Consider the following 25,847-nt stretch of genomic DNA (forward strand, 5'->3'; position numbering starts at 1 on the left):
CTCGGACTGTTGCTCTGAGTTGTGTTCTTGAGCAAGAGACTTTATTTCATGTTGCTCCAGTTTGCTCATCTGTAGAAATAAGTTGTGTTGTCACTAATGCCAAGCTGTATCAGCCTTTGCCTTTCCATTGGTGCAATCCCATGGTCATTCATGACCAAAGGGAGTCAAAAGATATATACATATATTATTCTTATACAAGAATGTCGTTGACACTAGCTAAGTTTCAGCTAGCTAAGCCATTGCCAGACTGCAGTGCATTAGAGTTGGTTTTTGCCTTTGTTTCCAATATTCTGTGAAAACAGGTCTGGTAATGGGGAGAAAATATTACCTTACTTGGAAACAGGTGAGGGTTGGTAACAGGAAAGGCATCTGGCTATAGAAAATCCACCTAAACGAATTCCATCTGAACTGTGTGAGCATGGAAAAGTGAATGTTAAAATGAGGACGAAGATGATGAGGAAATAAACTTGCAAAGTTGTGTGTGAGAGAGAAAAAAAATGTTCCCTATATGTGTGTGTATGTGTTTGTCTTTAGTAAAGGGTATAAACATACATAAGATTAGATGCCCACTCTTCCACAAAAATGTGTTTTGTAAATGAAATCTTGAGAAATTTGTTCTACATTGAGTTAGATACTCCCCTGTCACTCACACCATCAGCATTATCTTTGGGAACACTATCTGGTGCTTCAAACTTTTTAATGTATTATGCCAAGGCATGTCCTCCAAATGCTAGATTAAGTATTTAAATGCATTGAACCGTGGGTGTTCCAGATTAGAAATGCAAACTGTGTGGATGTATAAAGCATTGGAAACCCTGTAACCAATTATGCTCAAGTATCACAGAATAATATAACTTCATTTTATATTGATGACTACTTTATTTGCTAGAATAATGGTTTCTTTTTTGTAGTAATAGTAGTAACAATAATAATCCTTTTTATAGGTGTAAGGCTTGAAACTGGGGGATGGGGTCAATCAATTACATAGCCCCCCCCCCAATGCTCAGCTGGTACTTATTTTACTGATACTGAAAGGAAGAAAGGTAAAGATAACCTGGGTGGAATTTGAACTCAGAATGTAAAGAGCTAGAAGAAATACCATAAAGTAATAATAATAATACTAATCCTTTCTACTATAGATAGTGATAGCGATGTAATCTTTTTGATACAGTAAGACCTCTAGGGCCAGTTAAGGAACCCCAACATCTAAGATCTCCCTGAATACCAAGGGTAAGTATTCTTTTCAATTCTTATTCATCAATTCACAGGTCTGTATTTACAGCAGTGCCATCCACTTTTGCTATTTTCACCACTTTCACCCACCTTTCAATAAATTCACTCAAGGACAACACCTCCTTCTCCATCCTTACTTTCCTTTTTTTAATTTACACAAAGGAAATGTCAATATAACTGAAAGCTGACAAAAAGAAGACAAAACAGACATGGAAATATAAAACAAATAATGATATATTATACTTATATCACTAAATTCTAAAATTCTCTAAATCTCAAACTTCATTTTCTTTCTTTAAATATGAACATCAAAACAATTTGATATATGTTTTATTTTTGGTCTGATAAGACACCTACTCACCATAGGACACTGATATTTATATTACTGGCCAAAGTTCAGTACATTGCACATTATTTCAATAAAAGTTTCTCAGCTTTTTGATTTTGGTGAATGAATGGAGATAGTGGAATGATTTTAAAGATAATGATTATAAGTTTAGTTACAATAAGATCTTGTTAAAAAAAAAATCAATACAAAAAACCAAAAAGAACATATATTGAAATTATAGGTAGAAATTTGGTTTTGATAAGGTTTTTGTATGAGCTTTTATCTATAACAGTATGAACTCAACCATAAAAGGAGGTATTTCACAGGGTCAAGATACTAATTTTGCTCTGATCAGTTGCTAAACTGTTACAAAACACGCGTGACCCACCTTTAAAATTCGTGTGCCTCTATCTACACATACAAGCATTCAAGACTGTTATACTTAAATTAGTCTTTTGGCTATATTGACAACTATTCACCCTTTAATCTATTGTGAACACTGGTATACAAATATATTGTTCCATTCTGTCTCTTCTGAACAAACAGACCGTTTCCATATAGCCAACCATGTCCATTGATGAACATTCAACTCATCTCTTTCACCACTCACCATTCCTACTGTGTTGCTTTTACCAAACCCTGCACTAAACACTACCCTATACTTTTCACCTAGAATCATACACAACCATGGAACACTTGAAACTCTCGACAATGAGCATTAGGGCTAATCTTTATAATTGGCTGAAGTCCTTCATTCTTAGTCATAGAGAGATACTCATGGCAATAGGATAACATTCTCTACTCTAAATGACATCTGGAGTCTCACAGGGAACTATTCTTGGTCTACTTTTGTTTGTTGCATATATTAATAAAATGGAGGCTGATTTGCAGTATATCACTGTGCTAAAATATACCGATACTAAGCTGTACTTTGAGATAAAAAGAACAGATCTTATATACTATAGATCTTTTCTGCAATAGATCGCTGACTAGCAACTCAGGCTTGGGAGGAAAATCCCAGAATTTATCGACTCCATGATATAAACCTTAAGTCTACTCTCTTTTACTCTTTTTACTCTTTTACTTGTTTCAGTCATTTGACTGGGGCCATGCTGGAGCACCACCTTTAGTTGAGCAAATCGACCCCAGGACTTATTCATTGTAAGCCTAGTATTTACTCTATCAGTCTCTTTTGCTGAACCGCTAAGTTACAGGGATGTAAACACACTAGCATCGGTTGTCAAGCGATGTCGGGGAGACAAACACAGACATACACACACAGACACACATATATATATATATACATATATATATATACATACATACATACACATATATATATATACATACATACATATACATATATATATATACATACATACATATACATACATACATACACATATATATATATATACATACATACATACACATACATATTTATAAAAATACAAAATAAGACAAGAACGCAAAACATTCGGACAACTAGGTGATACAAAAAGGGACAACTAGACATCCAGATAGATGACATAAAAAAAAAACAAGGACAGGTCATTCAAAGCTTTCTATCCTCAGTCAAGAACCGGATCATCCTCGCAATTTCGGCTGATTAATCTCGAGCATGTATACATGTATATATATATATATATATATACATATATATGTATATATATATATATATATATACATATATACGACGAGCTTCTTCCAGTTTCCGTCTACCAAATCCACTCACAAGGCTTTGGTTGGCCCGAGGCTATAGTAGAAGACACTTGCCTAAGGTGCCACGCAGTGGGACTGAACCCGAGACCATGTGGTTGGTAAGCAAGCTACTTACCACACAGCCACTCCTGGCATTGTACACTAAAAAAAGGTATAAAAAAACAGCATGGCAGCCATGATTTTCAGAAACATTTTTATGATGCTCAGAATTGCTGAAATATGGTGTAAGCTACTTGCATTGATTGTTTGCTGTTAGGACATTGAACCCTTTATAAATTCCATGTTTCCCGAAATTCACCAACATGACTCCTGATGCGCCTATGCACCCTTTTCTCTTTATGGCTTTCTAATTCTTCACCTTTCTGACATTTTGTGTTTTATCTTGCATACTGTGCATGTACTTTTGGCTATCATTGTCGTCTTTCTTTACTTATTGCTGCTTTCTGACCATCTTTTACTCTTTTAACAAACAGTTGTTGTGAACCTGAGTACTGTATTTAATAATCATCATCATCGTTTAACATCTGCTTTCCATGCTGGCATGGGTTGGACGGTTTGACTGAGGACTGGCAAGCCCGAAGGCTGCACCAGGCTCCAATCTGATCTGGCAAAGTTTCTACAGCTGGATGCCCTTCCTAACACCAATCACTCTGAGTGGGTGCTTTTACATGCCACTGGCATGAGGGCCAGTCTGGTGGCACTGGCAACGACCACACTCGAATGTTATTTTTTACATGCCACCGGCACATGTGCCAGCAAGGCGATGCTGGCAACAATCACGCTTGAATGGTGCTTTTTACGTGCCACTGGTACAGGAGCCAGTCAGCAGCCCTGGCAACAGTAATGCTTGGATGATGCTTTTAATGTCTGATAAGCTCATAATTATTATTTCATCCATCCATCAGGTACCAACCAGCAAAACTTTCAGTTAAACAACACCCACATTGAACTCACTAATTTAGGTGCCCCCTCTCCATAAATGTCATTAATGCTGCCACTCCTCCTGCAACTAATTAAGAAATGCACATAACTTAGTTTAGTGGGTTGGCATAAAGAGAAGAGTGTTGAATTACAAGAATTACAGTATTTTTAATCTCATACCTCTAGATTCCAAGTTCAATTAGCACTCAAGTTAACTTTCATTAAGCATTATCATTTCAAGAGGGTTGATAAAATAAGTGCTAGTTGGTTGGTTGGGATTGTTTTAATACTAGTTCAACCCTGACAGAACAGAGCTATGATCAAAGGTTTTCCAGCCAAGACCATCCTACTATAGTGTATTTAATACTATATTAGCCACTGTAGCCTTTGTTTTTTTCAAGGCAGTAATTTGAAGGAGATATATAGCAGAAAGGTTACCATTAGCTTGAACAGATACTAGTTATATATAACAGGGTTGGTTAAACTGAATATACTATTCCCATCACATTCTGACTTTTAGAAGTGGTAGGTTGGCAGAATTTGCAAAGAGCTGAAATATATACTTTGCAATATTTAGTTACACCTCCTTTTCAGAGCACAAATTCTGTCAGGGTTGCTTTTGCCTTTCACTCCACTGGAATCAATAAAATAACACCAGTCAATTACTTGGATGTGACCAACTGCCAAAATTCATGACCTTGAAACCAAACCATATTAAAAATCCTCATTATAATAGAAGTAGTGAGTGAAGAATTATTTTACCTCTTTATAACCAGAACAACTTTGCCTTTCATCCCATGGCATTGTACCTAAATTTAAAACCATTATCATGGCAGTGGAAAAGTAGAATTGTTAAAGTATTGGATAAAATGTCTTGCAGTATTTGTTCTGGGTCTCCAGAGTCTAGATCCTGTCATGGACAACTTTGCCTTTCATCGCTGTAGGGTCAATAAAATTAAGTGCTAATAGTTGTCAATGTAATTGACTATTTCCTCTCCTCAGAATTGTTGGCCTTATGCCTAAGTCAGAAACTATTATCATTCTTCTTATCATTAAGTCAGCGAGCAAGCAGAATCTATAGTGTATTGGACAAAATACTTGGCATTTTTTCTGACTCTCTATGCTCTGAGTTCAAATTCTGCTGAGGTTGACTTTGCCTTTCATCTTTTTGGGGTTGATAAGATAAAGTATCAGTAATAGAGTGGATATAATCAACCATCACCATTCCTTGAAATTGTTGGAATTGTGCCAAAATATGAAAGAATCATTAATATTATTATCAATAAGTTGATAAACTCAGTATTAGTTACATAACAGAGAAGATTCACCAAGCTAAGCGTAGGAGTGGCTGTATGGTAAGTAGCTTGCTTACGAACCACATGGTTCCGGGTTCAGTCCCATTGTGTAGCACCTTGGGCAAGTATCTTCTACTATTGCCTCGGGCCAACCAAAGCCTTGTGAGTGGATTTGGTAGATGGAAACTAAAAGAAGCCTGTTGTATATATGTATATATACATGTATGTGTGTATATGTTTGTGTATTGGTGTTTGTCCCCCCAACATTGCTTGACAACTGATAGAATAAGTACTAGGCTTATAAAGAATAAGTCCTGATCTCGATTTGCTTGATTAAAGGCAGTGCTCCAGCATGGCCACAGTCAAATGACTGAAACAAGTAAAAGAGTAAATGTCCCATGAAAAATATGCTTTGTGCTTGAAGACTGTGCATGATAGTGAGAAAGGCAATAGAACAAAATCTCAGGTCCACTTGAGTAATGTTTACTTTACATGCTGACAACCTTCTATCAGATTGCAAAAACAATTTAGCACTTATTTTTGTACCATAAAAAAAAACAACTTATGTCTGTATCCATGTATCTCTCTCTTACTTGTTATATATATATATATATATATATATATATATATTATATATATATATATTGGTGTTCAGATAAATGAATTTACCACTGCAAATATGTGATTGAAATAAATATAAATTAGTTTTCCACAATATTCTGTTTACACAAAACTGTAGACAGTAAGTCAAGTGTCAATATAACTGTCTGTAAAACAGTGTGTGTGTAAGGATTTGGGGGGGGCTGGGATGGTTTGTAGAAGATAAAATAAGTGAAGTGGTTATAGCATAACATTACAGATACTCCTAGATAGCTGTTTAATTCCACATTGGTTCTAATAGAGCAGAGCTTATGATCAAAAGCATTCCAACCATAACCATCCCATCTGGCCCCTCCCCCACTCCACGATGTGATCAGCCTGGTGCGCTTTTGATCAGGTGCCAGAAGACGTGGCACCTACCAAGCAGAAACCTTTGTCATGCCAAGCTCATTGGGCAGAATATTCTCAACTCTCTCGATTTATAGTCAGTTGCCTGTCATCCAACACCATGTGGTGAACATAATGTTTTCCCTGGTGGTGGCAGTTGTAGGACACTCAGACCTCAGGTCATCTTCAACACTCTCCATTCCCCTCCGAAATTCAGCTGCCCACTTTCGCACTATTGATAAAGCTGGAGTGTCTTCTCCTAATGTAGTAACCATGTCAGCATGATTGTCCTTGTGGAGACTAAACCCTTTTTATTCAGGTACTCGATAACACCACAATACCAAATTTTGCCCATTTTCAAGAGAAGTCACTACTAGTTACTCCGGAAGTCTTCTTTGAACAGTCAGATGTCAGTTTACCTGGAAAGAAACAATGCAATTACTAATGAGAAGAGCTTAAATTAATGCATGCAAGATTTCTCGGCTCTAGCATCACTCCTTCATAGTCAACCCATGAACTTTTCAGTCCACCTTTGTATGCTAGCATTGAAAGCAGGTGTTAATGGTGATGCACATGTCTTTGACACACAATGACACAAAACTACAGAGAGGTACAAAGCTCTAAAGATATAGTGAACTATGAAGAAATAGATTTACTTCAACTTACTTCAACTCCACATTTTGTGAAGTACATAATGTCAGTGAGATGGAACTCATGTTTCAGACTCTCTGATATTGTCTCCACATCTGGGATCTTTATACCTGCCGTTGCTGAGAGAGCAATGTCTCTTTCAATCAGATGAGATGCTAAATTATAAAGAGATAAAACAAAATAAAAAATGTCACATTAAAATACAAGTAGAATTTTTGCAGACCTAAATTTACACACACACATACACATGCATGCATGCATGCACATGCACACACAAAGAAAAAATAGGTAGGTTGACTTATACACCAAGATGACTATGGAGGGTCAAAAATTCCGTGTGAAATGTAGCCAGATTCAGAAAGATAGTGATGATGCTTGAATGTTTATACTACATTGTATCCTGGAGAATGCAGTAAGTGAGAGTGTGCAAGTGAATTTATGTTTCATCATGATGGTTGTCAGTCTTGTAACCTATCGGATTATTAACTGGGCACCACTGAAGATTGTCAAACAAGTATTTTATACTCCTTCTTTTCTTGCTGACATTTGAGAGTAAGTGGCAGTCATGCATGTATATTTCTTGACATTTTCCATCCACCCATCTCCTCTTGTGTCAGTCTCTTTCCAGACTTAAGATGTACAATCAGAGTGGAAACACAGGGTTGTGGCGAGGTTTCTTGTGTAACATTTATTAACCCTTTTGATGCCAACCCTTCTGAAATCATCCTTGCTTCTATGATACAAATTTCCCATTTTAAAGTGATCTAAACTAGAACCTTGCAGCTTAATAATAACAAAATTATTTTAATAAATTCCTTATTATTTTCAAAATTAATTAAAAGAAAGGTAGTGTATTTCAGCCTAAATATGATAGCAAAAGTGTTAAATGACATTAGACAATATAAACACCCAGTTCGTGACAAAAAAGGCAACAAGTGTTCTTTATTTTTAAAAACCATGTTTTGAGGAAGATTTGGCAACTATTTCTATAAATAGAGACTGTTGTTGAAACAAAAAGTCAATTGAAATAAACCTCCGTAACTGTAGTAATAATAATTACGGGATTAGTTGCATATTGGAGAAAACAATCAAATAGCATTTTATTAAAACTAATAATTCATAGATAACCAAGTTATTGAGATAACCTTTCTCTTTAATATTAAGGATGGCAGTTATGATGATACTGTGACTGGAAGGTGAGGGCAACCCTACGCTTACAAAGTGATAGATAACAAGCTTTTATATAAAAGCCACTTGAAACATAAGTTCTATCCAGCTGATGAAGGTCATCATCTGGATGAAATTGTAGCTAGGAAAAAAAAAAAAGAAAAATCAATGAGAACATCTGATAACATCAGATTTCTAAATATCAACATTTAAATACTAAAATACTTTAACACAAGACAGATTGTTAAAGTACATACTTATACTTACTCAGTAAAATAGAGTAATTTAGATTCATCCAGCCATGACCAAGGCATCTATGTATCTTGGGGGCTACGTTATCCAATATAGGGAGGGTGCAATCTTAGGGATATTCTACTGTTACTTCTAGCAAGTCAGGTGGCTACATTGGCTCATAGCTTTGTTATGTTATTGATGTGTGGTCTTGGGTTAAAATTCATCATTTACTTAATATTCTAGCTGAGACCGTCCTAACTTTATTAAGGAGTATATTATCACAAGTTGTAGGGTTGAAAATATGTGGTGTCTATTTAAAATAATATCAAGCAGGTTCGTTGAGTAATGTTAGCTTGTATTTTGTATTTGATCTAGAGGTGAGGGGCTATCGCTTGTAGATAGTCCCACAAAAGAAAAGTAAAGGAAAAAAAATCCAGCAGCATATTAAAAACTATCACTGTTTCTATGGGATTATTGGTTTGGTTGAAATTAGACAGAAATATTGGATAGATACTTGAGGATTAAGAATTGGCAAGTAACTAGACCAACTCTATTTTAATGGTTTAGATCAGTGGTTCTCAACCATTTTTCCTATGGACCCTTTCAATTCCTATTTTACTCACTTGGACTCTCATAGCCATTCAATATCTGAGAAATATCTTTATAATAAAGTATTATTAGGAATTGTATAAAAATAAAAAAAATATTATGTGTATTGTAAAAGTATAATCAATTCATTGCACAAAATTTTGAACAAAATCTTATATGGACCCTCCAAGGGTCATATGAACTCCAGCTGAGAACCATTAGTTTAGACTAAAAGCTTATTTTTTTCTCCCCCACTACAAATCCTAAAACTTAATAAAACATGGAGGTCCTACCAAAAATATATGATACACTACTAGTTCTATATAAGTGTTAGTTTATTTTGACAGACTTGAAAGAATAAATTATCTTTGACAGGATACAGTATTAGATTACATGTTCAAGAATTAAGAGTTTGAATATGCTGCAAGTATTTCATTGACGCAGGCATGGCTGTGAGATACTTTCAGCAAATATTTTGGGTCAACCCAAACCTTGAGTAAAATTCAACAGATGGATATGGAAACCCATCCAATGGATTCTATCTCTTATTGGATGAATTTGTTGCCCAGTTTATCACCACCATCTGCAAACATTTCAATCAGAGTGGACTCAGAATTCCTCCTGTCTTTCTTTTTGTAAATCTCAAAACCACACCTCTTCTGATTAAGCCAGGGGAGAACAGTTTTTTCACTTAGCTACCAGAAATAGGTCGCACACTTTCTGGAAACAGATTAATGACACTGACTCCATCCTTCTCCACTTATCCAAAATTGAAAAATTGCTTGAATCAATTTATAATGCAAGTTCCTGGGATAGTTCTAAATACATTTTACAGATACTCACCAACAATGATTCTAGTTAGTGCATTCAACTAAGAAGTGAACTAAGAAGTGAACAGTATCACATGAATGAATAGGGTGAAAAATAGCTCAAAACAAAAGGAAGGAAATAAAACCAACATACCTTTGTCTTCACATAACCTGACAGTGTCCTCTAGGTCTGAGTCTTCTTCATCAGCTTGCTGTTTTTTTTCATGAAGTTCAATTTTAACTTTACCAAACTATATTTTAAAAAAGAAAACAAAACATATTATATATATATATATATGGAGGGAGAGAGAGAGAAGTGCATATTTATGTATAAAGATGGAATATATATAAGTGACATAAGAAAAGAAAACTGTCATAGAGAAAAATTTTTTAATTGTAGACTTCAGGGAATGCATTTTCACCATACCCATGCTTTTTTCTCTCAGATTAATTGTAGAAATGTTTTACTTGTCCATTTTTAATTAAACTATTTAATCCATCTATGAATCTCACCTAGTTCACAGGTAATCTTTCAGTTACTTCACAATAGCAGAACAATTTACTTCTATGTCTGGCATTAACTGTATGATTATGAGCAAGTTATGACTCAATGAATGATATTTTCAATATAAACAATGCTTAATATTATACTGATCCAGACACCTTATTTAATACTAACCACAGTCACTGAGTGCTTTTAACCTTCAACAAAGTTGTGAATCATCACCTCTGCCACAGACCATCAGATAGATGCACCTGCCTTCCTTCACCTCTAAATTACTTAACTCTATTTTGTACCAAACACTCTACTTAAATCCTCAGCCTCAGGCTTGTAGCTCCTTAAGCTAACCTCCTATCTATATTTTCCTTACAAAATTGGCATTCAGAAGTTCAAGTTGAGTACCAGATACATCAGTCTCTCTTGTCTAAATGCCCAAACATCTTGAATGAAGGACACATTGGATAATGTAGTTTTAAAGATACAAAGACAGGATAGCCAAGCAGGCCAGTTTTTCCCCCTTTTCTCCTTTTTCTTGTTCTTTCCTACCTTGCATGTTACTTGGCAACCCCACTAGTAGTAGTAATAGTGGCAACCCCACTAGTAGTAGTAATAAAAAACAAACAAACATGCAATAGGTGCAGGCATGACACCTTGGACAAGTATCTTCTACTGTAGCCTCAGGTTGACCAAAGCCTTGTGAGTGGATTTGGTAGACAAAAACCGAAAGAAGCCCATCATATGTATGTATGTATATATATATATATATATATATATATATATTTATATATACACACACATATATATATACATATATATATGTTTGTGTGTGTGTGTGTGTGTGTGTGTGTTTGTCCTCATAACTTAGCAGTTTGGCAAAAGAGATTGATAGATAAGTACTAGCTTACAAAGAATAAGCCCTGGGGTTGATTTGTTTGACTAAAGGTAATGCTCTAGCATGGCCATAGTCAAATGACTGTAACAAGTAAAAGAATAAAAAGAATGCAGTACACATTGTAAAGTATTAGAAAAGGCATCCAGCTGTAGAAACCCTGGCAAAGCTAACACGGAGCAAGATACAGCCTTGTGGCTCACAGGATCCACTTAAACTGTCCAACCCATATGAGAATGGAAAACATGCTAAGCGATGATGGTGAGTTATGACTGGAATGCCTTTGACCATTGATCTGCTTGACTAGAACTGCCCTGGTGGTTTAACAACAACCACCTCAGTTTAAGAGTGCCTAAAAAAGCTAAGAGCATGGCCCTTCTAAATTTTAAAAATACTTTAAAATTACACCAATCATAAACTATCCCAAATGATATACTCTCTTTACTCTTGTTTCAGTTATTTTGACTGTGACCATGCTGGAGCACCACCTTTAGTCGAAGAAATTGAGCCTAGGACTTATTCTTTGTAAGCCTAGTACTTATTCTATCAGTCTCTTTTGCTGAACTGCTAAGTTACGGGGATGTAAACACACCAGCATCGGTTGTCAAGCGATGTTGGGGGACAAAATAAGACACAGAAACATACACACACACACACACACACATATATGACAGGCTTCTTTCAGTTTCCATCTACCAAATCCACTCACAAGGCTTCTACTATAGCCTGAGGCTATAGTAGAAGACACTTGCCCAAGGTGCCACGCAGTGGGACTGAACCCGTAACCATGTGGTTGGTAAGCAACTACTTACCACAGAGCCACTCCTGCACCTATATATATATATGACAAAAACACAAATATTTAAAACCCTAGTTCACAAATGACACAAATAAGACAGACAAAATTTAACCATTCAGATGCAAATATCAAATTGTAAACTTCAAGACTACTGTTACATTACACTGGACATACAAATGCCATACTTTCATATCAGCTGACCAATGAGGACACTACTATGTGATCACTTAGCCTTGTAGAAATAGCAGCTGTATCTCCCTCAAATTACATCTTGAAGAAGGAGGAACCTACTGAACAATGTAGATATCACCTATGCCTCTCATTACAAGATTGATGACAAGTAATACTAGCCACACACACGCAAAGAGACAGCCATGGTTGAAATGCCTTTAATCTGTCAGTCTACTCAATTGAGGTTGATCTAGAACTCGATGACAACAACAACCAGCTGGCCATGCAGCTACAATGAGGAGCATTAAAACACAACACATTAATTGATAACAACCTCACATGGAATACTGCCAAATTGACAAAAACCATCATTAATCATGGAAGTTATATTAATAGCAAGTTTCAGTGATAGACTTAACACAATGCACACAACCACCAACAGATGAACAAACAAAAAAACCTTTATATGGTTGGTCAACCTGCTAGAAATATCAGCCAAATCTCCCATCTTAAGGACATATTGGATAATGTAATCCTAGACATCTCCTGAAAAAAGATGAGTGGTCATGGCTGGAATGCCTCTCATTACAAGATTGATGACAAGTAATACTAGCCACCACATCCAAACTATTGTTAAAAGGAAGAAACCAGAATGTGAACAGGCAGAATATCTAAAGTCCAGGGATGTTCTATGAAAGATAGACAAACAGACAGACAGCTCGATTCTCATGACTGTTGCCTCCTGTAAATGAAACTGAAATATCAACAGCAATGGAAATCATTTCATCCAGAAAATAAGACTGAGAAACGTTCAATGGATGCCCCCCACCACAACGGAAATTTATTGTTCTGAATAAAAAATAAAACGAAGAAAAAAAACCTAACAAGAAAATACATAAAAAAACAGTAATAATAATAATAATGATAATAATGATGATGATGATGATAATAATGATAATAAACTTGGAGTATAGCTGTGCTTTCAATAGCTCATGTTTAAAAAACTAAAAGCTGTGTTCCTGATATGCATACACATACATTTTCATTATTTATATATATATATATATTGAGCAAGTCTTTTATGAATGCCAGCAAAATCAATGTATGGCTTGATTAATGAAATAGCAATATTGATTATAGAGAGGAGACAAAATATAAAAATAAATGAATAAAAAGAAGATTGAAGAGAAATTAGTATATGGACCCCGTCACTATCTGGTTGTTTTCTACCTTGGGTCAGCCCTGATCGTGTAGACCAATGATCAAAGTTATTCTAGCTATGACCATCCTGCTTTTTTGATTATTAGGAAATGTATTGTCCAATATGTTCTATTAAAAAGACAGTGGGATGGGATACAATGGCCATATGGCTGCTATTTCAAACAGGTTAGTTGAGCAACCATCTCAGTTTGAATTAGTCCACAGTGCTTCATCTTTCATTTTCCCCCCTTCAACTGTCAATCATTAAAGGATGAGAAATGGTGTAGTGCCCATAAAATATTGCTGGTTCCCCAGACTAGAAACAGTGAAACAGTTAACGTGAAGCTTGAACATTTGGAAGGAGACACCAATAGGTAAAATAATTTGGGACAAGAAGGTAATTCTAGAGGGTTGCAGTACAAAGAAGGAAAGATTGCATAAAGTGAACTGTGCGTGTGTATATGAATTTCTATACAAACATACATACATAATATACATACATATATACATACATGTATATAGACATATACACACATGCACATATATATACATACATAAATACACATACATACACATATACATACACACATATACATACAAACATATACATACACACATATACATACAAACATATATATATACACATATACAAACATATATATATACACATATACAAACATATATATATATACACATATACAAACACACACATATATACATATACACACACATATATACATATACACACACACATAGATATATATATATACACACACACACACACACACATATATATATACATACACACACATATATATATATATATATACACACACACACATCTATTATATAAAATCTGTTCTGTCTGTGTGTGTGTGTCTTCTAGGATCTCAGGCATCCTCCATCCGATTGCGCTCAAATTTGATATGTAGATACTGATGGTATTAGGGTGTGTATAAGTCTTGAAAAAATCGATTCCAGGTGAGAATGCGATCGATAAAGCCGTGGGAACGTGCATTTGTAAAATCGTTTTTCTTGGAATAGAAAAAATGTCTATCTTTATTTCTTCTTTTGCTGGCATCTCAAAGTTAGGTTAAATCGGTGTTTCTCAAAGGGGATGCCTATGGGGCAGTCGGACAAGTTGTTTTGAGAAAATTTGGTTTAAATGTTTGACAATCAGCACCGTCCATTGGACGAGGGGGCATTTTGCTCATATATATATACACACACACACACACACATATATATATATATATATACATATATATATATAATATAAATAATATATAAATATATGCATATATACATACATATGTACCTACCTACATATATATGTATATATACATGCATATATGGGTACAGGACATCAAAAAAACGTTGAACATAATGAGAAACAAAAACATAAAAACAAAAACATAGAAACGAACCTTTCCTCAAACAACAAAAAATAAACAGAGAAACAAGGCACACAACACAAGGAACACCCCTCTTCTTCAGTTGTCCCTGTTTCATCTACTCCGCGTTTCGAATGTAAGGACAAGACACGACTTCATTGAAACAGTCCTTCCCGCAAAGCAAATTACTAGGCCATATGCCTCCACTTTATTGAATGGTACTCATATGTAAACAGCATTAGCAACCAATTAACACAGAAATATTTTCTGGCTCTTCTTGTCTTTGTTATTGTTTTAACATCCATTCTCCCTTTATTTTGACAAGCATGAGACAGATCTGCCATATAAATAGTACATTGACACTTCTACTTCTCTGATCTCATCTGTGTGCCTCAACCTCTTGAGATCTGACTCCACTATCTTTATTTTTGTATGCCATACATGCAGACCTCTCTGACAGCACATGTCACTTTTTCAGCTCAGAATTCATTGGTCATTCCCATAACATGTTCATACCACTGGAGTACAGCTCTCTCTCTCTCCACTGCCCTCTCTATTGTACATACTGATTTCAAATTTTGGCACAAACATGACAAACAAAATACTGCAGAGCATTTTGCTTGGCATGCTAATGATTCTTATTTCTTTATTGCCCAGAAGGGGCTAAACATAGAGAGGACAAACAAGGACAGACAAAGGGATTGAGTTGATTACGTCGACCCTAGTGTGTAACTGGTACTTAATTTATCGACCCCGAAAGGATGAAAGGCAAAGTCGACCTCGGTGGAATTTGAACTCAGAACGTAATGGCAGATGAAACACCGCTAAGCATTTCGCCCGGCGTGCTAACGTTTCTGCCAGCTTGCCACCTTATTATACATACTGACAGCTGGCAGAAACATTAGCATGCTGGGCGAAATGCTTAGCGGTATTTCGTCTGTGTTATGTTGTGAGTTCGAATTCCGCCGAGGTCGACTTTGCCTTTCACCCTTTCGGAGTCAATAAATTAAGTACCAGTTACACACTGGAGTCAATGTAATCGACTTAATACCTATGTCTGTCCTTGTTTGTCCCCTCTGTGTTTAGCCCCTTGTGGGTAATAAAGAAATTGATATCTTTAACCCTTTTGTTATTGTATTTATTGAGATGCTCTCTGTTTCTTTCAATTACTTTAAATATAACAAAGAATTTAGTAAAATAACTTAGTTATCATGAAGCTAGTGTTAGGAACATAAATTGTGACTAAGGTTTGGTGGAAGATTTTAATTCAGAACTTATGAAAACAAGACATTTGTACTCAGAGCCGGTTTCAGCTCGGTTGGTAATGAAAGGGTTAATATGCAATTCCTCATTTAGTTCACTTGTGCTCTGACAGTCATGCATTCTAACATTACATGTTCAACATTTCACATATCACATTCCTCTTATAATGCTTAAATTATCAATATTAATTGGTGTTTTTCAGTTTATGTAAGTGCATGTAGCATGATGTAAAGAATTCAACTTTCTTACTCTCTTTCTCTCTCTCTCTCTCACACACACACACACATGCATATGCGTGTGTCAGATATAATTGCTTGCATGCAATAACATTTCACTATAAGGAACCCTTAGAACTTGTCCATACTTCCAATTTTGTTATTTTCTTTTCATTGTTGTGCTGAAATGTCAAAAATTAACAATAGGCTTTGTATGGCTAAAGATACTTCTTAATTGTATTTCAAATTTCTTTGCAGCATACAATAAGCTAGAGAATAAATATTTGCAAAGAATTTGAAGGCATTTTGATTATATTGACCCCAATGTGCAACTGGTACTTATCTCACTAACCCTGAAAGGGATGAAAGGCAAAGTCAACCTTGGAAAAATTCGAACTCAGAATGTAGCGACAGATGAAATACTGCTAAGCATTTTGTCCAGTGAGCTAACAATTCTGCCAAGCACAAGTCCTGACATTTTGCAGGACGGGGCTAGTTTATTTCATTGACCCTAGTATTTGACTGAGGACACAAAATGCACAGACGCTGGAGACACAAAAAAGCAAAATAGGTCACAAAGGAACAAAAGTACATACTGTAGAGGATTCACTATATTTGTAATAATAATAATAACAAGAGAGAGAGAGAGTCAGTTGACTACATCAACTTCAGTAACTGACTGGTACTTTATTTTATCATCTTCAAAAAGGATGAAAGGCAAAGTTGGCTTCAGTAAAATTTGAACTTGGGAGCCGGAAGAAATAGCACAAGCATTTCTACTGATGTTTTAATAATTCTGCCAACTTGCTGCCTTTAATTATATCTAACATAGGTACAAAGCCAGAAATTTGGAGAGAGTATATTAGTCAGAAACAGTAACTCCAGTACTTGACTGCTACTTTAATTTTTTGACCCTATTGAAAGATGTAAAACAATGTTGACCTTAATGGGATTTGAACACAGAACATAAAATTTATAGCAGTAATAATTAGCAGAACCCCTTAGAAAGTCTTCTTTCATAGGTTAATAGACTTTTATAACATTGCTTTTGTTATATTAAACACTTCAGTTGTCTTCAATTTTGTTCAATAGCTAAGGTTGTAACACAAAAACACATTTTTTTTACCTTTTGCTTGTTTCAGTCACTGGACTGTGGCCGTGCAGGGGCACCACCTTGGAGGGTTGAACAAATTGACACTAGCACTTATTTTGAAATCTGGTATTTATTCTAACAGTCTCTCTCTCTCTTTTTTTTTTTATCAAACTACTAAGTCACAGGGACCTAAACAAACCAAGACTAGCCATCAAGCAGCAAGGGGGTGGGGACAAACACAAAAACACACATATACATATATCTACATGTACACACACACAAAGAGGAGGTTTTACAAAGTTTTTACCTATAAATTCATTTGTAAGACATTGATTGGCCCAAGGCTATAGTATAAAACATTTACCCAAGGTGCAGCATGGTGGAACTGAACCTGAAACCAAGCCATGTGATTGGAAAACGACATTGTTAATCATGCTGCTATGCCTATGCTTCTGTGGAACAAAACAATAATATAAGTCTCCAACTTAGTCACAAATATGAACTGAGGATTATAATTCATTTATCAACAGTGACACTTAACTAGTACTAATTTTGTTGACCTAGAAAGATGAAAGGAAAAGAAAATAATAATCATCAATCTTGGTACGATTTAATGTGGAAAAAAAAAAAAGCTCAGTTAATTATTCTGTTTATGATTCAGACATTTATTTCTTAGAGTACTTAAGTATATCATCTGCTAAGTAGAAAGAAAAAAATATCATGTATCTCTTACTCTAATACAATGGGTTTCAAAAGGCATACTGCAGATTTATGGTGGAGTTTACAAAAATGGCCATGTGATATGAACTTTGCTTCCCAACCACATGGTTCTAGATTCAATCCCACTACATAGCACCTTGGGCAAGTGTCTTCTACTTGTTAACATTCAACAAGTTATGGTGAAGCTACACTTCATAGATGAGCTTCAAATGAAAGGCAAAATACATCTAGTGCTGTCTCTGTACTCACTGTAAACAGCCAAGTGCTCTGGTGAATGATCGTTGGCCTTTCAGACAGTAACCAGGTCTTCTATCATGTTAGCCTAATGTTGAGCTAATGAGAGACGATCTCTGAAGTTGCTTGAACTGCTAGAAATAGTAGCCAGATATTTCTCAGAACAAACCCTACAGTTTTTTTTTAAAAGGATAGACACATTGAACAATATAATTTAGATATACTAAAAAAGACAATTGACACAGCTGGAATGATGGAAGATCTTGGTCAGTTTGGGCTAGCCTGAAGCAAACAACAGTAATCAATGAGAGTGTCTGGTCAAACCTCAATCCTCTTCAAATTCTTAAAAGTGAAAAGGACAAATTGGATAATGAAATCCTAAATATACTATGTTTAGATAAAAAAAAAACAAGAAAAGCCAAAAAATAACCAAAAACAAAGCATTGTGCTTGTGATTTTAAAACACCTGTGATCATGGTTTTGAAACACCTGTCAACATAGGTAAGCTCAATCAAAGGTAGTAAGGAGCTGAATAGCAACTTAGCCAAGTCTAAGGTGTAGATCCGATATGAATGATTTATATTAGTTGATATTTTCAGATGTACAGTAGAATGTTCATGTGAACAATTTGTTTGCCTGGTAATGTGACATCCTCGTGATACATGAATGAATGGAATATTGTGAAGGCCTAATGGTAATAATGTTAATGTACATATAGGCAGAATATGTGGATGCATGTGAAAAACGAAATGGAAAAAAGAATATTAATAATCATACAAATTCGTTTATTTTTATAATGAGGAAAATTGAGGATGTGAGAGAGATTGAAAATTGATCTAAGGAGTTTGAGTCTAACAAAGGAAGATATATCTAACCTATGCAGGTATAGAAAACTGATGATGATGCATATAATTATAGGTAACTATAGTTATCACAAAGGTAATAACATCATACACACCCTAGAATAATTAGTAAAATTAAGATTCCCACACATACACACACACAGTTTTGTAATTCTTATACCTATTATTCATGCTTGGGTTGATTTACTAGTCAGCACTCTTCATCAGAATTTGTGGAACTGAATTGCCTAAATTAGAAATCATTTATAATTTACATTTTTCTATGGTGTCAGACTGACAGTTGTGAAAGTGTAAGACAAAGTGGTTAAGGTGTTACACTCATGATGGCATGATTATGGTTTCGATTCCCAAACTGGGTGGTGCACAAAATACTTCATTTCATATTGTTCCAGTTCACTCAGCTGTAAAATGAGTGACCCTGTGACAGATTTTCATCCTGTTCAAGGAGTATGTTGTGATTTCAGTCTCTCATATGCCATGGAAACTGGATCACTGGCTCTATGAAGCTTAGTCTAAGGGTTGATGATAATGATAAGACTGTGTCCAGTTATAGTTTTCTTCTCAAATTCCACAAACAGATAGTCATCTGTGTACTGGCTACACCCTGGAAAGAACACATAGAGGAGGTCCATAGGAGGAACTGGTAGAGGAATGCAGAAACCAAGACTGGCAGGCATGTGGCATGCCAATTGAAAGAGGCTATCAGGGTTTTGTGGGGAGGGAACATTCATTCTGCAAAGCTCTGACCATACATTCTATTACTGGAGCTGCAGAGAGATAGCCATTAGATGGCTTTTGATAAAGATGGTGGAACAGTAGTTTGCTTCTGCTTAGATGCAAGTTGGGATCTGATCAACCTCAGCTGGGTCAAATGGGTGAAAAGCTCTGATGAAAGACCTGAAATCCCTTAAGAACTCAGAAACATCACAGATGGCACATCCCAGACCATTAATCATAAGATGCATCTTAGAACTGACAAAACATGGATTTAAATTTTAGCTTCATTCCACTAAAAAAATGGAAATCAAAATCAAAATCCTACACTTTAGCCTCAGTTCAACTTAGAAAAATAAACAAACTAAAACTGATAGAATATAGTTATATTTCAAACTTTATTGATGAAGCAAAGATGATTAATATCAAAAACTTGTTGCTATATAGCCTCAATTCAGCCTTGAGATCAAGCTGGTCTAGAATCAAAGGAAATGGACAAGATCACCCCCTCCTTTTACAAGATCATATTAATGCATTTTCTTTATAAGAAGATAAGGTATGATTTACAGATTTTGCTGCTCTGTTTAGTAGGTTGAGTGACCACACACAGATGAAAATTTCAAGTGCATAAAAATCTGTGGGAACGAATACTGCTGAGGAAATGAAATATTTCATTTTAAAAATCCACAGGTACATAATTTATTTTTAGCTTTAAGATTCTATCACTGGAGCTGCAGAGAGATAGCCACTAGATGGCTTCTGATAAAGATGGTGGAACAATAGTTTGCTTCTGCTTGGATGCAAGTTGGGATCTGATCAACCTCAGCTGGGTCAAATGGGTGAAAGGGTCTTTTCCATATAGCTGGTTTTTTTTGTTGAAGGATTTTGTCAGTTGGTGGTTTCAAATTTGAAAATGGGAAAAATTTTGTCCATCGGGGTTCTTCACTTCTGGCAGTAGTTATAGGATATCTCTGATGGAGTAGGCATGCCACATGACAATAGTTCAAGGACAGTTCTGTTGGAGTAGACACCTTGTGGTAGTAGTCCTAGCATAGTTTTGCTGTTGTGGTCAGCAGTTACATGACTGTAACCTGAGGATAGCTCGGTTTCAGGAGAGCTATTATAGGTTATAGGTCTATGGCAGTTTGACTGGAGGAGTAATGCCACATGTCAGCAGTCTTCAAACTCTGCCAGATTAAACTAATGACATGAGTATGGTTAATTAATGAAGAACTTAATTGACATCCTAGTAATGGTCATTACACTTAAAGCATTTTAGCCTCTAGGATAAAAAAGAATAGCAATATACCACCATGGTACAACAACACAAGTGTCAAATTTATATCAGCATGGGAAAAGGGACATGATGAAGATGGTTATGGGGTTACAACAAGTGATGTTGAAATTATAACAAAGACAGCCAACCCTTGTCTTAGCTAATCCTTTTCCAATCAAAACCAGTTTTTGTAGTACTATGGATGAAAGAAAAATCTTCCCTCGGATGATATGTTGGACTATCACAGAAGCTATCCACCCACTTTCAATACTATCCCTCACTCCCTCACACAAAAGTAATTAGACTTAGTACTGCAAACCAAGAAGTTACTGTGTTGGCACAACATTGGAATTGACTATATGACAAACCAATGAAGAAGATTTTACAAGGCTGCTCATCAAATTTCTAAGAATAGCAGCAAAATCTCTTATATCATACCTTATTGTCTTACCCACAACCCACCAAAAAAAAAAAAAAATCACAAACAACAACAAAAAAGAACATTGGATAATGTAGACTGGGAGAAAGTGTCTGAAATGACAGAATGGTCATGGTTAGAATGCCTTTTAATTATAATTTCATTTGTATTTCATCTGACTCATTACATCCCTCATCCTCATTGTTTTATGTCAGTTATCCATCCTGGCATGGATTGGACAGTTTGACAGGAGCTGGCCAGCCAGGGAACTGTCCAAACTCCAAATTGTCTGTTGTGGCATGGTTTTTACAGCTGGATGCCCTTCCTAACGTTTTAAGTTCAAATTCTGCCAGGGTCAACTTTATCTTTCATCCTTTCGAGGCTGATAAAATATACTAGGCAAGTACTGAGGTTGAAATAATCAACTTTGCTCTTCCCTTCAAAATCTCAGGCCATTTGCCAAAAATAGAAATTATCAGTCTACTTGAGCAAAGCTAATCTGGGACTAAACAACAAACTATATCAAGTGTAGTTGCTACTGAAGCTAGGTAAAGTTGGCTGAGGTTTGAGCTAAGGTTAAATCTTTCATAAAAAATCAGGTCTTCAGAACAAGTTCATAATGGAAGTTACTAATCTTAGGCTGATAAGAGGCAAAACTCTTCAATACTGCCACTGTTCTTATCCAGTACTTTCCAACTGGGTTGTCATGACACCCTGCGCTGTTTTAGACAATAGTTAAAAGTGTTGAGAGGTTTTAAATTTAAATAACAACTGACAAAAAAAAAATGTCATTAAGAATGTCGTGTATATTAAACATAAGAAGATAGCATGATGAGGTCACAAAAATGATGGAAAAAACCAGTGATCTAATATAAAAGAACTTTTCCGAGACAAATTGTTTTTCTGGCCACAACTAAACTATACCAAATGTAGTTGCCACATGATGAACTAGGGCATTGCACGATTAATTATTTAGCACTGTTTGAATAAAATGTAACATGATCATTGCTTGATCAGTGCAGAAATGGAGATACACAAGAATGTTGACTTTGTAAATGTCTAGTTGGGTTTCAAAAAGCAAAACATTGTTCTGCTACTTTAGATTTATAATAATAATAATCCTTTCTGCTATAAGCACAGGGCCTGAAATAAAGGGTAGTAGGGCTAGTCAATTACACTGATCCCAATGCATAACTGGTGCTTATTTCATCAACCCCGAAAAGATGAAAGGCAAAGTCGATCATGGTGGAATATGAACTCAAAATGTAAGGACGGACAAAATGCTGCTAAGAATTTTGACCAGCATGCTAACAATACTGCCAGCTCGCTGCTTTTATAATAATAATAATCCTTTCTACTATAGGCACAAACCCTGAAACTTGGGGGAGGGGATAGTAAATTATACCGACCCCAGTGCATAACTGGTACTTATTTCATCAACCCCGAAAGGATGAAAGGTAAAGTCAACCTCAGTGGAATTTGAACTCAGAACGGAGCAATGGGTGAAATACCGCTAAGCATTTCATCTAGCGTGCTAACAATTCTGCCAGCTCACCTTATAATAATTTCTACTATAGGCACAAGACCTGAAATTTGAGAGGAGGGGACTAGTTGATTACTTTGACCCTAGTGCTCAACTGGCACTTACTTTATCAACTTCAAGAGAATGAAAGGTAAAGTTGACCATGCTGGAATTTGAACTCAGAATGGAAAGACAGATAAATTGCTGTTAAGCATTTTGTCTGATTTAATCCTTTCATTACTGTATTTATTTTGAGATGCTTTGTGGTTCTTTCAATTACTTTGATTATAACAAAGAATTTAGTAAAATAACTTAGTTATCATTCAGCTTGTGTTAGGAATATAATTTATGACTAAGGTTTGGTAGAAGATTTTAATTCAGAACTTATGAAAACAAGACATCTGTACTGCAGAGCCAGAGCCGGTTTCAGCCGGGTTGGTAATGAAAGGGTTAAGGGTTCTGCCAGCTCACCACCTTAATAATGATAATAGTAATATAGATTTCAAATTTTGGCACAAGACCAACAATTTTATTAGGAGGCTGTTAGTCAATTACATTGACCCCAGTACTTGACTGGTACTTACTTAAACCCTAAAGGACGAAAGGTAAAGTTGGCCTTGGTGAGATTTGAACTAAGAATGTAAAGAGTTGGAAGAAATGCCACTAAGCATTTTGTCTGATGTGGTAATGATTGTCAGCCCACTGCCTGAATAATAATAAAGGTAAACAAAAGTTGTGTCAATACTAGATAAGGATTGACCTTTGTAAAATTGAATGATTATCTTAAAGAATGACAAGGTGAAGGAGAAGAACAATAATATTAATAATATTAATAACACCACCACTGACTGTGACAACCAAATGAAGTTACCTCTATATGGTTACTTGGCCTACTAAAAGGAGCTGAGAAATCTCATTTAAATTACACTACCATCTTGAGAAAGGTATACATTAGATAATGTAGTTTAAGATACTCTATTACTAAATTTGTTTTGAATTCGATATTCTGTGTCGTTAAGTAAAAGAGATATAGTGAAATGTCTGAAATAGATAAGGTATAGGATCGCTAGTCTATAGGTCAAGATTTGATATCCCACTGTAATTTAGAAGGATTGGGAATAATATTTGACATTACAAGCAAGTCAGAAAAACAACAGGCTTTGCAATGTAGCTGTTGGACATCAACCTCGGAGATGACTACAAACCACAATATAGGCAATCTGTCCAGAAGGGCAGTAACTGAATAAAAACTGTTACGCAATTGTGAGGATTCTAGTTCTACTGCAGAAACCTCAAGCATAGGTGCTGAAAGGCACCCAGTCCATGCTGTAAAATGATAAGCGATAGAAAGAATGTCTGGCTGTAAAAATTATACCAATATAGGTGCAGGTATGGCTGTGTGGTAAGAAGTTTTCTTCTCAACGTGGTTCTGGGTTCAGTCCTATTGAGTGGCACCTTGGCTAAGTGTCTTCTACTATAGCCCTGGGATGACCAAAGCCTTGTGAGTGGATTTGTTAGACAGAAACTGAAAGAAGTCATATTCATATATATGTGTGTGTGTGTGTGTCCGTGTCCCATCACCACTTAACAAATAAATGTTTGCGTGTTTATGTCCATGGAACTAAGAAGTTCAGCAAAAGAGACGGATAGAATAAGTACCAGGCTTAAAGAGAATAAGTACTGGGATTGATTTGTTTGACTAAAATTCTTCATGGTGGTGCTCCAGCATGGCCGTGGTTTAATAACCGAAGCAAGTAAAAGATAAAAGGAAGGAACAAACACAAGAGACATGGATTTTGCCAACCACAACATTAAAAAAAAAAAACTGATCTGGGGGTACCAGTAAATGAAGACACAAACACTCTAATGACAGCGATACAACAAAATGTACCAAGTCCATGATGTAAAATGACTGGTGAAAATTAAAATGTCCTGCCAGAAAAGAAATGGCACACATAGAAACAGAAACGGACAATTATTTCTTGTGCATGCCAAATGATAACGGACAGCAACAGGAGGTAACATGTTGAGAGTCATGAAAGGATAGAAAAAAGGAAAATGGAAATAAAAAATACAATAGTGCCAGCATTGAGTAGTTGTTGAATTAGCATTGAAGTAAGTGAGATATTTGTGGAGATAAACTAGTACAGTTAGAATGGAAAAAATAAAATAAAACCCACTTATGGCAAAGAGAAAATGGTAGGTATTGTGTTATATGATAACACTGAAAATGATAAATATATGGTGGATATGTTGCTTATAATGTCTGATATCATTCTCAATTAAATTTTTAGTCACAAAGACTGGAAAAGTGGGTTTAGTTTGAGAGAGACTCCAAATAAATGAAAGGAGAAGAGTAACATGCATTGTATGGGTTCATTCAAAAGTGGTATACAGTTGGAAGTTTTAAAAAAACTGGAAGTAGAAGAGACAGGAAGACCAGTGTTAATGAGTAGGTGGTTACAATGTAATTAATAAACTAATATTCCTAAGTTGTTTAGTGAGCTTTTTTTTTCACATGGGCTAGAATGAAACACCAAAGTGATCTGCACTACTACTTTAAAGAGAGTCAGAAAATTGCTTAGCAATGATCTATGTTTTGCAATCCTAAAGAGAAAATTCAACCAATTTGGCTGCTC

The 25,847-nt window shown here is 35.6% G+C and overlaps 1 protein-coding gene across 1 annotated transcript in view; it reads right to left on the bottom strand.

Moving 5' to 3' along the window:
* The window catches only part of LOC115218924 (glycerol-3-phosphate acyltransferase 3), a 77,316-nt gene that overhangs the window by 41,575 nt on the left and 9,894 nt on the right, over positions 1–25,847 (bottom strand). Inside the window, exons 2-3 of the mRNA XM_029788941.2 lie at positions 10,090–10,186; positions 7,153–7,292 (exon numbers count right to left, since the gene is read on the bottom strand). Coding sequence (XP_029644801.1) covers positions 7,153–7,292; positions 10,090–10,186 — 237 coding nt within the window. The remainder of the gene's footprint in view (positions 1–7,152; positions 7,293–10,089; positions 10,187–25,847) is intronic.

This window comes from Octopus sinensis, linkage group LG14, assembly GCF_006345805.1.
Source record: "Octopus sinensis linkage group LG14, ASM634580v1, whole genome shotgun sequence".
Lineage (NCBI taxonomy): Eukaryota > Metazoa > Mollusca > Cephalopoda > Octopoda > Octopodidae > Octopus > Octopus sinensis.